Source organism: Sebastes umbrosus, chromosome 6 (genome assembly GCF_015220745.1).
Source record: "Sebastes umbrosus isolate fSebUmb1 chromosome 6, fSebUmb1.pri, whole genome shotgun sequence".
Classification (NCBI taxonomy): Eukaryota; Metazoa; Chordata; class Actinopteri; order Perciformes; family Sebastidae; genus Sebastes; species Sebastes umbrosus.
In genome coordinates this window covers 6,359,744-6,372,451 of record NC_051274.1, presented here as the reverse complement: position 1 = coordinate 6,372,451, position 12,708 = coordinate 6,359,744, and the positions used below count along the sequence as shown (strand labels likewise).

Here is a 12,708-nt window from a genome sequence, read left to right as displayed (position 1 = left end):
CAAGGTCTGCCTGGATACATCTCATCAACTTTCAGTGGAAATCCAGACACTCCCTTCTAGTTGCAGATACAGATATCATTAGATCAAAACCAACTGAGGTAAAAAAGTAATTCATTCCCATGGCAATATCCAATTCAACAATCTAAATCTCTAAAAAGCTAACGTTAGGCTATAAACGAACAACACCACTGTAGTGGCATTCCGTTTGGATCCCAAAAATAAGCCACAAACGAGCTGTAGGCACAATAACTTCAGTCTGACACGAATGACAGGAGATGTAATCCAGTTTAAAACGTTTACTGAAAAAAGTTAGATATTACATAGTGTCACACGTTAGAAAAACTATGTGCTCCCGTGCCTAATGCAGCTCTCTGCCTCCTGACTCTAATGCACACTCACTCTCTCACTATATTAAAGGGAGCAAAATCATCAAAATTCAATATACATGCATTTGTCTTTTTACCTTTTTAAACATTACCTAAGTCAGCAACATGACTAGAAATTATGAATTTAACATTTTGTGCAATTTAACTTATATTCAAACATTGTGGCTCTTACAACCACAGTCCCATGAACGCGAGTATACACAACAAGACTGTAAAGACAGACGAGTCGGCGTGATGACGTTTAGTAGTCTCATTTAGCCACTTGTTAGCAACCGCCTTTTTTAAGACACATAAAGGCTTTAAAATTCACAAGTGGCATATTTACTGACGTAATTTATATCGTAGAACAAAACGTTAAAATCTCCTCAGCTTGTGTTAAACACAGACCTTATTTCAGGCATCTAACTAAAAACCCATTTAAAGAACCCATTGACTTCCAGACGAGGGAACCGAAAGTACTAAAATTCTAACTAATTTGGGGGTTTTAGGACTCATTCCTGTGGCACTCTATAACCCAACTTAAAGGGGACATACTTTAATGTTCAAAAAACACTTTATTTTTCTCATACTGTCTGTCTGAATATACCCGTATTCATCCTCTGTCTGAAACGCTCCGTTTTAACGCCTGTCTCTTTAAGCCCCCCTCCCGAAAAAGCCCAGTCTGCTCTGATAGGTCAGCGTTTTCCTGTCTTCCGCATCTGCGCTGTCGATATCTTCACAGCGTCACCCGCTGCCGGGGACTCTCTGGGTGTGTCAACTACACACTGTATCGTTGTGACATCACAACCTTACGGAAGTCCTGATGGCTCATTTAAAGGCACAGTTTCTGAATATGGGCTGTGTGCATTTCTCAGTGGATTGAGCGTTTTGATTCTTTGACTATATTTATGTAGCACCTAGATATGCTTTATAATCAAAAAGACATGGACAGCTCGCTTATACTGTATCTCACAATAGGGGACCTTTAAAAAGCTGTGGTAGGGCGACGTGCAACACGGGGTCAGGAGCATGTAATGTTGACTCGTAGACGTGCAATACATAAGGATGTGCAAAATGCCTCTTATTTATTGATAGAAGATCAAAGTTTTCTAAAGTCTGCATATAAAGCAACCTGTTACATTAATCTCTGCATCATTACAATAATGTATTATGTATTTTTTTTACAATTTATATAAACAAAGAAGATAAATATATAAAAGTATGTAGGGCTGTCAAAGTTAACACGTTAATGCAAATTCGTTTTAACGCCACTAATTTCTTTAATGCATTATCGCAATCGATCGTTCGGAGGTTGTAGTGGGCTCAGTTTTAAAGCTAGAGTGATACTGGTATCATATAAAACTAGAAAACCTAAAGAATCCAACATGTCATACTAGCTTGTTGCGAAGGAGACTAAGTAACGCTTGAAACTTACACTAAATTTTGGTTAAGAATACTAGCATGGCCATTTTCAAAGGGGTCCCTTGACCTCTGACCTCAAGATATGTGAATGAAAATGGGTTCTACGGGTACCCACGAGTCTCCCCTTTACAGACATGCCCACTTTATGGCCCTGTCCGCACCTGGTATTAACATGCGTCCTCAGTGATCGGATCACAAATGAACAGCTTTAAGTACGTCTGTTCACACCTGGCATTAGAGTGCGTCTCCACATGCGTCTTGAGTTGCCACTTGTGTTACGATCTCACTTCCCCGCTCTATATGCAAATAAACACATAGTAAACACACGGCTAATACAGCAGACGTTGTGACGTAATATTACATGAATGTCAGTAGTAATATCCTACATATTCGTTAATTCTGGTACATTGTATTAACATCAAAATAAATGCTTATTGTACCGACGGTCCCCGCGTACCTCCGCGGCGCCGGTGCCAGCACCGCTGCTTTTGCCAGACAACAGCGGGGTACAGCACTCCAGAGAGGACAGAGAACAGGCGGTCGGGTGTCAGCTCCGCGCAAAGAACAGTAGAGCACAGAGGCCGTTTCCTGGCTGACAAGCGCCCGTGTCTGCCTGTTTGATCACCTGAGGGGCGCGGTGATCCCGCGGATCCCAGCTGGTCATCAGATGAGTAGGCGGTCCTTAATGTGGCCAGGACCCATTCGCATACACACTGCTAAAAGAATGTGGTTATATGTGGCCCAGACCACCTCTGAATGTGGTCTGAAAGATCCGATCTCAATGCGTCCTCAATGCGTCTTGAGTGTGTTCACACCTGTACTTAAGGCTGTCCACTTGTGATCCGATCAGTCAGGACGCATATTAATACCAGGTGGGAACAGGGCCAATGATAATCAAGTCAAGTCAGCACACTGGCAGCTGTTGTTGCCTGTTGGGCTGCTGTTTGCCATGTTCTGATTTTTGCATATTTTTTATGCTAAATGCAGTACCTGTGAGGGTTTCTGGACAATATTTATGTTTGTTAATTTTTTTTTGTTAATTGATTCCCAGTAATAAATACATACATACATTTTCATAAAGCAAGCATATTTACCCACTCCCATGTTGAGAAGAGTATTCAATTCTTGATAAATTTCCCTTTAAGGCACATATATATATATATATATATACATACATATATATCTTCTTTCGCCTACTTGAATGTACGTAATAGCTAAATGTTTGTTTACTTTTATTCAGCTTTGTTGTCCTTGTTTTTAGCTGAACTTCTATTTCTGTGTAAGTACATTGATAGCAACAACATCAACAGAGTCACATTTCTTGTAATTGTACACATACTTGGCCAATAAAGCTGATCCTGATTCTGATGAGGGTGGCAGGGCTCAGCCAACCATCAGATATAAACACAAATTATTTATATTGAGTACACCAAAAGTAAATAAGAGGAAACAAAACTGCCAGAAAATGAATATGAAATCAGATTTATTTCAGACATTTTGGTGGTACAAATCCACAATAAATCTGGTTGTCCCAGTCAGCCTTATCCATGTTTCTTTTTCATTCAGAGTGGAAATGGAAGTATTTCTCTCAGAATAGGAGAGGAAAAAGAGGATCCCAAAAAACAAATATGAAAGTGTTATATGCGGCTGCTTTCGATGATGTCAAAATACACAACAAAATGACAGATGTGAGACAACAGAAGAGACATTGCAGAAACGAGGAGTTATGCCCTGTGTGCTTTTTAATTCAAGAACATCAACATCCGGACCTCCTTTTGTACAAATCTAAGAACTGCTGTTGGCATTTTGTGTGCAATGATTGTTGCCTTGTAAGGATTCTCTGTCATGACACTACAAGTATCTTTTTGTCTGCATGACAGCAGACCCAGCAACCAAAAGACAGCCAGACTGACTGATCAAAGGAAGAGAGGACTGACTCACGTTTCTGCTGCTCTTTGTTTCCGGTCTAATAATTTCTCTGCTTCGACTTGTATTTTGATGTAATCTCTGACTCGCTGTAGGTATGTAGTACCAAAGAGGGAGCAGCAACACAGCAAACAAAAATACCAAAGAGAGCTGTACCATTACATAGATCTGCCTGCTGAAAATGGTCAAATGCAAATGTTTGTGATGGGGTTTATGGAAGCTTTTATGAATGGTTGCCAAGGAGAGGGGAGGGACAAGAGGAGGAGAACAAAATAAGGGAAGAGGAAGAATGGAGAGAAAGACAGCTCGTGTTTTTAATACTGGCTGCCTCTGACCATTTTTGTGGACATGCTGGACCTGGAGCTGGAGCTGTAGCCGCCGCCGCCGCCGCTCATGCTGCCGCTCATGCCGCCGCCCATGCCGTAGCCGCCACCGCCGCCGCCGCCGCCGTATCCTCCGCCGCTGCTGTAACTGCTGCTGCTGTAGCTGCCACTGGCACCGCCGCCGCCAAAGCCGCCGCCGCCAAATCCTCCACCGCCGCCGCCGCCGCCGCCGCCGCCGCCGCCACCTGGTGATGAGAATAAGACATTCAGATGACATGGCAGGAATTTCAATCTCCATTAACACGTTTGGACCAAACTGATAGTTTTACTGAAGGTTTTCTCATTTTTATTTTTATGTTTTCATGAACTGGCTTAGAAATGACTTGAAATGTAAAGATATGTGTTGATACATACCGGAGCTTTGTACGTGGACGGTTACTTGCCCAAAACCATCGGTCAATCTGCAGAGAGGCACATAAATGAGCAATTTGAGCTGCTGATGTTGCTGCGTAGTGTTTAGAAAAGGTTAACTCTTGTGAGTTCAAAGTAGCTAAGCTCGTACCTGGTTTCCTCTCCTTCCAGAAGCTTCCTGTAGGTGGCAATCTCAATGTCCAGAGCCAGCTTGACATTCATCAGTTCCTGGTACTCACGGACCTGGCGGGCCATGTCCTGTTTGGCTCTCTGCAGGGCTTCTTCCAGGTCCCTAATTCGGGCCTTGGCGTCCTTCACTGCCATCTCACCGCGCTCCTCAGCCTCAGCGATCTGGGCCTCCAGGTTGGCACGCTGAGGGGTTTTGAAAGATATATAAATATATATGCTGTTAGCAGAATATATATGCTGTATATATATATATATATATATTATAAATATATACATCTACAATCATGTAACTGTTATGTTACTGTGAGCTAACCTGTCCCTTGACTGCCTCAATCTCATTCTGGAGGCGGCTAATCATGCGGTTGAGCTCAGCAATCTCACTCTTGGTGTTGCGAAGGTCATCTCCAGCCTGGCCTGCACTGGTCTGCATCTCCTGGTACTGAAAAAAAAAAAAATATATATATATATATATTGTTATTACAGTTTCCACAGACTGTCCTCTCTGCTTTTATTTGACATTGCAGGATGTGTTTTTCATATTGGAGTTGTTGTTGAGATTACTTTTTCTCTCCACCTACCTTCTGAGTATACCAAGATTCAGCTTGTGAACAGTTGTCTTTGGTGATTTGCTCATACTGTGCCTTGACCTCCGCCACAATGGAGTCCATGTCCAGGTTACGGCTGTTGTCCATCGACACAATGACTGAGGTGTCCTTGATCTGTCCCTGGAGCTCACGCAGTTCCTGCACAAGAAATGCATGTCATTTCATTCAAAATGAAATCAAGAGTTAGAGTGTAAAGGCAGAACAACATCTATATCTATACTGTATCTGTGTACCCTTGCACGGCAACTAGAATCTTGCGATGTCACAAAATCACGCGAGTATCGCGGGATCACATATCACGCACAAATCCATCTCGGAAGAATTCAAGTAATGCGTTTGTGGCTGGCAAGCCAGATCACGGACCAATCCTGTGAGGAGCTACTAGCAGCTACGGGCGTGGTGGTTTAGGTGTGTGTGACACGACATAGAGAGGCGACTGTTCGTTCTAAACAACCATGGCCGCTCCCAAAGAGGTCAGCGTAGATGCTGTAATAGCATCAGTTATATGAGAAGTGGAGTGTATTTTTATCATTGAAAGAAGAGAAAGAACGACACTGAAGGCTTTTCTCGATGGAAAAGATGTTCTCCTGAGTCTGACTGGCCGATTTTGCTTGACAGATGGTTCATCCAATCACCTGCCAAGTATTTTTTGAAAGCGCCTGCCCTTTTCCAAACAGTTTCCAATCACGGCTTCTCGGATGATTCTGTGAAACAAACCCTCTGGCCGGTCTGGTTATTATGTTTTGCCCACCGGTGCCATTTATAGCCCTCTTTCAAGTTAGGTAAATTAAGAAGTGTTTCCCCAAAAAAGTGAGAGCAAAGAAACAGACATAATAGGACTCAGGTGTGGTTCATTTTTCTTACGGCATCATAGACAGCTCTGAGGAAGTTAATCTCATCCTGAAGGGCGTCAACCTTGGCCTCCAGCTCAACCTTGTTCATGTAGGCACAATCTACATCCTGTAAGTGGAGAACAAGGAAGTGGTCGGCATTGGTGATGGGTCAGAGAAAAAGCAATACTTCCTTCCACTGTTGTCAATGACATGGTGGAGCTTTAGAATCGCAGATCATCTCTCACCTTCTTAAGGAGCACAAACTCGTTCTCCACACCAGCACGCTTGTTGATTTCATCTTCATATCTGACACAAAGAGTGGAAAAATTAGCTGACGGAAAATTACCGTGGGCATCGACCACTGTGGGTCAGCCGTTGCGTCCAAAGACTCACTCGGTTTCCTGCAAGGTATTAACTCACTTGTTTTTGAAGTCCTCCACCAGGCCCTGCATGTTCCTCAGCTCTCCCTCCAGCTTGACCTTCTCATTGCCGAGCCCATCCAGCTGTCTGCGCAGGTTGGCGATGTAGGCCTCGAACATGGCGTCGATGTTGGAGCGGCTGGTGGTCTGGTCCTGCAGCAGGCTCCACTTGGTCTCCAGCATTTTGTTCTGCTGCTCCAGGAAGCGAACCTAAAAGGTAAAATCATTTCATGTTTAGATCCATTCTTACTTGGGGAAAGGTATTACTTTGAATATGACTGCAAAACCATATTATTGAGATAATGTAATTAATTAAATAATAGGACTACATAGCACACTGGAAATGATCCACATCTAGATGTGTGTGTGTGTTTTCATTTGATCACTTTCAGCAAACTACAAATAAAAAAAGGCAAAGAGGTAGACGATATTTACTGTTTTTTTTTAAGCGTGCCTTCTTTTGTCTTCTTTGTTTTACTTTCCTCAGGTGATCCATTGAGCCACACATGTGTGCGACTTTCCCACGCAAAAAGCTCTTGTATGCACCAATACTGGCAGTCTGTCTACTCAGTCTAGTTGAACTACACTTGTTCTAATGAGGTCATTATTCAACCCCATATCACAGCAAAGAGTGTAACAGACCCACTTGTCCACCAGAGGACAGCGTGTCAGTGTCACGTTTTGCTTCGCAGAGATGGGAATATTACATGCCTGTATGAACGTGCAGTACCAGCGGGGGGCGGTAACGCCCCTCACTTAGGTTCAGGCAAGAAAACTATGCATTTAGGATTAGGCAACAAAACCAATTAGTTAGGTTTAAGGGAAAACGTCATGGTTGGGCTTAAAATAAGTACGTAAACTAAGTAAAACACAGGGGAACAACGTAACGTCAGTTTGGAAAACACGTGACAAATGTCAAGTAACAACTGTCACTTCAAAACACGTGACAAACGCCACTAACGTAACTTGCAAAAATAAACACCGGTCTCGAACAACAGTCTCCCACTTGAGAGCCCTGTGTTTGTTGGAACGCCATCCACCTCTCCACCTGCCCACCATCTTTCTCACTTTATATACAGTACTATGTAACTAGCTCTGAAGTTAGACAACCGTCACTTCAAAATACTGCACCTTCATACAGGCATGTAATATTCACGTCTCGGTGACACAAAACGTGACACTGACGGACTTTCTTCCGGTTAACAGGCGGGTCTAATACACGCTTTGCTGTGAGACTGGACTGCATTATTTGCGAACATCTGACATGATCCGGAGAAACACGTTTCATAGCTTGTTCCTAGGAGACAGAAGGTGCTTGTGAGGCACGGAGTACAGTGCTCTGCCATCTGTTTCTAAAACCCCAGAGAAGGTGGAGCCCAACCCTCCATTGTGGGTGTGTACGTGTGCCCGTAAGGCCAGGTGAGGTGTACCGCGCCACACCTCAGCAAGCCACTCCCCTTAAACCTCCGTCAGGATGCATACTTTCACTGAGTGAACTTGCCTGCCGCAGCCCTCAGTAATTAATGCTACATGCCTAAAGCTATTAACTGTCACATCAATTGAGTGCCAATGCTACCATTTGTATTTCTATTTCATAGAAATGTTAAATTGAAATGTTCCATAAACACTTGATCCTCACTTTCCTACAGCTACTACTAGTTTGAACATTTAATGCACAATATTTCATTTTGAGGCATTTAATAGTAAGAAGTCTACTCTGAATGAACGAGATGGAATCAGATCACCCCGGTAAAGACAGATGAGGTGTGGTATGAACACACTGCAGGAGAAGATAACTGAGAATGTCCCCTCACATGTTGTGGTTAACTTGCTTTTCCTTTCTGCCTGAGAGGAAAGGTCTCTCATCTTCTTTACGAGGTCTTCATTTATAGACAAAAGTGTAGATGGGTAAATTTAAAAGACTCCATCATTGTATCTCTTCATATGAAATAAATGACAGAAGCATTCATGCAAAGACTTTTGCATTATGCAATGCATTGGAAATAGTTAAGAGGGGGTCCACTTTCTACAATGGAAAGCTTGTGAGTCCATGCTGCCATGGTGATAACCTGATCCCTTCTTTCCCTTATACTGAGAGCCACCAGTCACTGGATACGACCACTCTAGTGTTTCCTACCTCTCACTCTACACAGAGACAGCTGGCAAGGGGCCAATTATGGTCTGTTTCAGGGCAGTGCATCCACCGTCTATTGCTAATATTTCATGTTCCCCAGTTCATTCATACTACATCTATTGTTAAACCAAATTACAGTTAACGTATCAAACAACACAATATATATGACATGTCATGGTCATTTTTTAAATCAGATATAAGACTTTCAACATTCTTTTGAAATGGTGTGGGACATTAACGTAACATAGAAAAGGGATCCTCACCTTGTCAATGAAGCTGGCGAAGCGGTTGTTTAGAGTCTTGATCTGCTCTTTCTCTTGGGTTCGAACAGTCTGGATGTTGGGGTCAATATCAACAGACATGGGGGCCAGCAGGTTCTGGTTGCATGTGACGGCTGTGATGGTTGCGATTTGGCCGCCGCCGAAACCACCGCCGCCGCCGCCGAAACCTAAGCCGCCGCCGCCGCCGAAACCACCGCCGCCGCCGCCACCGAAACCACCGCCGCCGCCGTAACCACCGCCGCCGCCGCCGAAACCACCGCCGCTGCCGTAACCACCACCACCACCACCGCCACTGCCACCGAACATGAAACTACTACCGCCGTAACTACCACCACCACCACCACCGCTGCTTTGCCTAAAAGATGCCGAACTCATTTGCCTGCCTGACCTGCCAATTTGAACAGATTTTGAGCCGAACCCTCCTCCACCACCACTACCGTATCCACCACCGAATCCACCACTCATGCTACCGCTGCTCCTAAAGCTAGTCTTTGAAGTCATCATTTTGTTTCCTCTGAAAGGGAAGGATTTACAGAGAAAAAGGGGAGCAGAGAGAGAGGTTTGGCAGAGCAGAGAAGGACACTCAGAGGAGAGTCAAGTCCCTCTAAGTACCTTCTCCCTGTCTGTAATGGATTTTTATCTGCCGTCAACTGTGGAGGAGGTCCCAGTGAGCTCCACCTCCTCTGCACCTATCCATCAACCCTCCTCCAATTACCTGCATCCCGGAAGGTGCACTCGCAGGCAGGTAGATTGGCTTGGAGCAGCTCAGCCTGTCAGACAGGTAACAGTGCCACCCCTGTAATGTGATCAGGGCACGACACACCCAGGTGCTCGCAGAGGAATATGGCATCAGAGCCAGGGGTGAGAGGGGAGGAAAGACATTTTTTACTTGATTAGCTGGGGGCTTTCTGAGAGGTGCGGGTGGTTGGAGGAGTGGGAGGTGGGGAGGTGGGGAGGTGGGGACCTATATTGTCACTGATCCACCACTTTCTTCTTTTCATCATCTTTTGGGATGTATAAAATATGAATATATAGAGCTTAAACTAAAGTTTAAATTGGTAAAATCTCACTGGATGTGCGAAACACATTCTGACCAGCTCTTGTTAAAGTTGACCCTGCATATGTTTTGAATGTATGCATGTAAATGCATTGTATGTATGCATTTGTGCATAGATTCCTGAAGACATGAACATTTGCACTATGCTTATAAATATGTAAATGCTCAGACCACACAACACTGAAAGTAGGGTAGAGACAGAAATCTCAGACAGAGTCATCAAAACCTGGAAAAATCAAACATGTTTGCATGGCTAAATACCACCAGGGGTGAGTGACAAAATATCTTTGTCATTTGGGTGAACTGACCCTTTAACCATAACGTAATCAGTGAGAGGGTAGAGGCACTTGACCATGGAAGTGGACACATCTTCCGACACCCAAATTTAGTTGCATTACGTCATATTCTCTGAGATAAATATGCCAGTAAGCAGGAAAACAATAAATTGATAGAATTCTTAAAGGAGTTTGGAATATCTGTAGCAGAGAACAGAACATATGGGGCATAAAAGCATGCTTGGTGAATGTAATCTTGGGACATTTTATGGAGTTAGAGTGTCAAAGAGATGGCGATTCAAAGGGAGAAAAAAAAAGAAAAGTTAAACTCAATCTTGAATTCCAGAGTTATTGGTTTAATTCCACAATCCTGTTATATATGTGTTCAGGCCTGCAGTTTGTTGGTTGCTTGAGGGCGCTGTACATGTCTTCCATACTCATAAAATGGCTTTTAATAGTTTGTTATGACCAAGGTTCAGTTAGCGTTTTTTTTTATTTTCCTTATTTACACATTATGAACATTTTTTGCACCCTTTTAAATGTTTCATCTTTGAAAAGGTAATTTTCAACTTGGATCTCTGTTGCATTAATGCCAGAACACCAGGAGTTAAAAGCAGATGAGATTCTTCATTCTAACAGAATTGGAACGGCTGATACCTGTTGAAACCCATCTCAGCAACTCTGATATAGGTGTTGGCTTCCCGGTCTCTGTACTGTAGTAGCATCTAAATAAGCCGTAGGGCATAATTGAGTCACACCCCAGAATAAAATGCTAGTACTTCACTCTCACTTCCAACATTCTCTCGTCTAAGAACTACATTCATATGCAACATACTAACTAGTCTACATCAACCTATGGTTAAGGGAGGGCAACTAAATTCACTTGGTTGGGGAGTGATTATCGCCTTGCATTCATTGAGACCAACCAGGTGAACATCTGACCAGTCTTAGGCCACAGCCTGCTGGCCACTTCGTAGCCCATAGCATTAACCCAAGGAAAAAATTGCATAATTGTGACCACAAAAGAGAGGCACTGCCAAATACGATCAGCCATCAATTTCAGCCATCACAGTGATGAGCAAGAAGGGGATGGCAGGCAGCATGTGTCTGTTGGGACTGAGCACAGTGACGGTGTTTAGTGGTGTTTTCAGACCTGGCAGGCCTGGTTTGTTTCAGTTATTTGGGAGGGGAGGTTACGACTGTGGATTTGTTTCATACACAAGAATCTATTCAAACAATGAACTGATTATGCAACACTTACATCCATGAAATGCATTTTCTTTTTTTATAACTATGGAGCACTGAGCATGCTTTGCTCCAAGTGCTTTAATGCTTTTGGTCCCATTGCCATACAAAAGGCAATAGAGAGCCGGAGTCACGCCCCCTTCCGGGTGACCCCATGGTAGTCAACGGAGAGGGATAACTATTTTTTTGCGCCATGAATTACACATATGATGTCTGTCAATATTAAAGATAATTTTGCAAGTCAAAAAAATCTGTTGTAAAACTGTTGAAGTATATGACTGTGAAAATACATAATTAGAAAGACTACAGGGGCGCCACTGTAGCTCACCTGGTAGAGCGGGCGCCCCATGTACCAAGACTGAGTCCTTACCGCAGCGGCCCGGGATTTGAATCCGACCTTTGCTGCACGTCTCCCCCTCTCTCTCTCTTCCCCTTTCATTACTGTTTCTCCCTCACTATCAATAAAGGCATAAAAAAGCCCCAAAAATAATCTTAAGAAAGACGACACACCCAAAAGTCGCGTAAGTGACGTCTCTCTCTCTCTGAAGCTACGAGGCCTGTGTGTTTCGTACTGGGATGAACTCACACCAGCGACGGGTCTGATCGTTCTCTCTCTTCCTGGCTGATAGATAGACCAGGAGTCGCTGGATAAAACACATCAGGTAAGATAACGTTTCATTAGTGCGTGGAATATAGTTACAAAGTTAGCTAGCTAGCTGGTGTTGGTGACGTATATTGTGTGAGACGAGAGATGTAGTTCACTGAGCGGTTTCACACAAAACTAAATGATACTACGACAAACTCTGACTTTCTTGACTTGGAAAATTATCTTTTAAAATTGACAAACATATGTGCGATTCATGGCCTAATTAAAACGGGATCGTTGACTACCGTTCATCTATTTTTCCAAAATAAGGTCCCATGGGTTCCAACGGAAGGGGCGCGACTCAGGCTCTCTATGAGATCCAGTCATGCTTTGAAATCTAAAGGGGAATATGGGGAACTTAGTCTAAATTGATAGATGGTAATGACAGATGATAGCAATCTAACATTCTAAACCTGTCCTATTGTTCAACTTTTAGTTTGGGGAGTTGTTGGGTACCACATTTGGTGCATATTCCAAGGAATTGCACCATAGCTTTGTAGCATGAATCACAGACCACAGAGAGACTAGACGAGTTTGTGCATAACAGGGTTTTTTTTTCGGATGATGGATCGAAAAA

General features: G+C 43.4%; 1 protein-coding gene across 4 annotated transcripts; it reads right to left on the bottom strand.

Annotated features, from left to right (window-relative positions):
• Nucleotides 1-3,253: 3,253 nt before the first annotated feature.
• On the bottom strand, nucleotides 3,254-9,510 carry LOC119490169 (intermediate filament protein ON3-like). 4 transcript variants are annotated; one of them, XM_037773389.1, is made up of 10 exons: nucleotides 9,127-9,510; nucleotides 8,891-9,075; nucleotides 6,495-6,703; nucleotides 6,320-6,380; nucleotides 6,106-6,201; nucleotides 5,215-5,379; nucleotides 4,950-5,075; nucleotides 4,599-4,819; nucleotides 4,451-4,497; nucleotides 3,254-4,281 (listed from the first exon to the last, which is right to left on the bottom strand). In XM_037773389.1, the coding sequence occupies exons 1-10, from the start codon at nucleotides 9,410-9,412 to the stop codon at nucleotides 4,028-4,030; spliced, it is 1,650 nt and encodes a 549-aa protein (XP_037629317.1). In that variant the 5' UTR covers nucleotides 9,413-9,510; the 3' UTR covers nucleotides 3,254-4,027. The 4 variants fall into 4 exon arrangements, with proteins under 4 accessions (XP_037629317.1, XP_037629318.1, XP_037629319.1 ...); XM_037773390.1 differs by having other exon boundaries at nucleotides 8,891-9,050; nucleotides 9,093-9,185; XM_037773391.1 differs by having other exon boundaries at nucleotides 8,891-9,050; nucleotides 9,117-9,148.
• Nucleotides 9,511-12,708: the final 3,198 nt, after the last annotated feature.

Bases quoted from the DNA above. Each gene is read 5' to 3' on its own strand.
- LOC119490169 (XM_037773388.1), bottom strand. From the start codon at position 9,412: ATGATGACTTCAAAGACTAGCTTTAGGAGCAGCGGTAGCATGAGTGGT. The intron at 6,704-8,890 runs GTGAGGATCCCT...TTTACCTTTTAG, and splicing joins TCGCCAGCTTCATTGACAAG to GTTCGCTTCCTGGAGCAGCA. The intron at 4,498-4,598 runs GTACGAGCTTAG...GCCTCTCTGCAG, and splicing joins CTGGAAGGAGAGGAAACCAG to ATTGACCGATGGTTTTGGGC.